The 896-nt window shown below is 41.4% G+C and overlaps 1 protein-coding gene across 2 annotated transcripts in view; it reads right to left on the bottom strand.

The window, feature by feature from the left end:
- The window catches only part of anxa3a (annexin A3a), a 9,634-nt gene that overhangs the window by 7,200 nt on the left and 1,538 nt on the right, over window positions 1-896 (bottom strand). For both annotated transcript variants that reach the window (XM_032516479.1, XM_032516480.1), the window contains exon 5: window positions 391-485. In XM_032516479.1, coding sequence (XP_032372370.1) covers window positions 391-485 — 95 coding nt within the window. The remainder of the gene's footprint in view (window positions 1-390; window positions 486-896) is intronic.

Here is an 896-nt window from a genome sequence, read left to right as displayed (position 1 = left end):
GTCTGTCTGTCTATCTATCTATCTATCAAGCCACCTTCACTCCACTCTGCATTAAAGCCTTGTTCAGCTCCCCACTCTTGGCCAGATCGTCTGTTTACCCACAATGGTACACTGCCCCGATGTCTAAGAATCTTCATTTTGTTAACTTGTCACCGTGTCCTGTTCCTCAGACCCTGTCTCCATCCATTTCCAACCGGCCATCACCAGCCTCCAGGATTTTCACCTACTGCCTCTTTCTGCCCAGCTCCACTCAAGACGTTGCACAAGACCTCTGTATTTTTGATTAACTTTTCTGGAGCAATAAAACTATTTTTGATAAGTTATGGCTTCAGAGTCTCCTTACTGCCACCTGGGTCCAACTAAGAACACATGTTATGACAGATATCTTACTTTGCCAGTGTCTTTCTGATAAGCTTCACAGATGAGCTGCCTCTGAGCGCTGCTCCGATGGGTCAAAATGTCAATCAAAGTCTTCTCATCGGTGCCTGAACATTAAGAAAAGGAACGTGAGGAGGACCATGAATAAACATGATCAAAGTATATACATAAGCCTACACATTTGCCACATCCATATTTTACACAGTCTATTGGTAAAACAGGCCGCCCACCAAGAGCCAGGGTCTGCCTGAGGGTTCTGCCTGTTAAAAGGACGTAGTTTTTCCCCTGTCACATTGAAATATGTAACTATGATTATTAAGAATACTTCATTTAGCATAGTACTATCATAAATGTATCATGTTAGCATACTAAATTAGTCTCAAAATTGTACAGATATTTACTGTATTTTAGTTTTAGAGATATCCTCAGTCATTTACTGAAATTATGTTCATTTGTGTATCCTGGACCAGCTACATGTTTATACAGGCTAGTGTGTGTGTGTGTGTGTGTGTGTGTGT

This window comes from Etheostoma spectabile, chromosome 5 (genome assembly GCF_008692095.1).
Source record: "Etheostoma spectabile isolate EspeVRDwgs_2016 chromosome 5, UIUC_Espe_1.0, whole genome shotgun sequence".
Lineage (NCBI taxonomy): Eukaryota > Metazoa > Chordata > Actinopteri > Perciformes > Percidae > Etheostoma > Etheostoma spectabile.
Note: the sequence above shows the minus strand (reverse complement) of the source record. Positions and strands in the feature narration are given on the sequence as shown.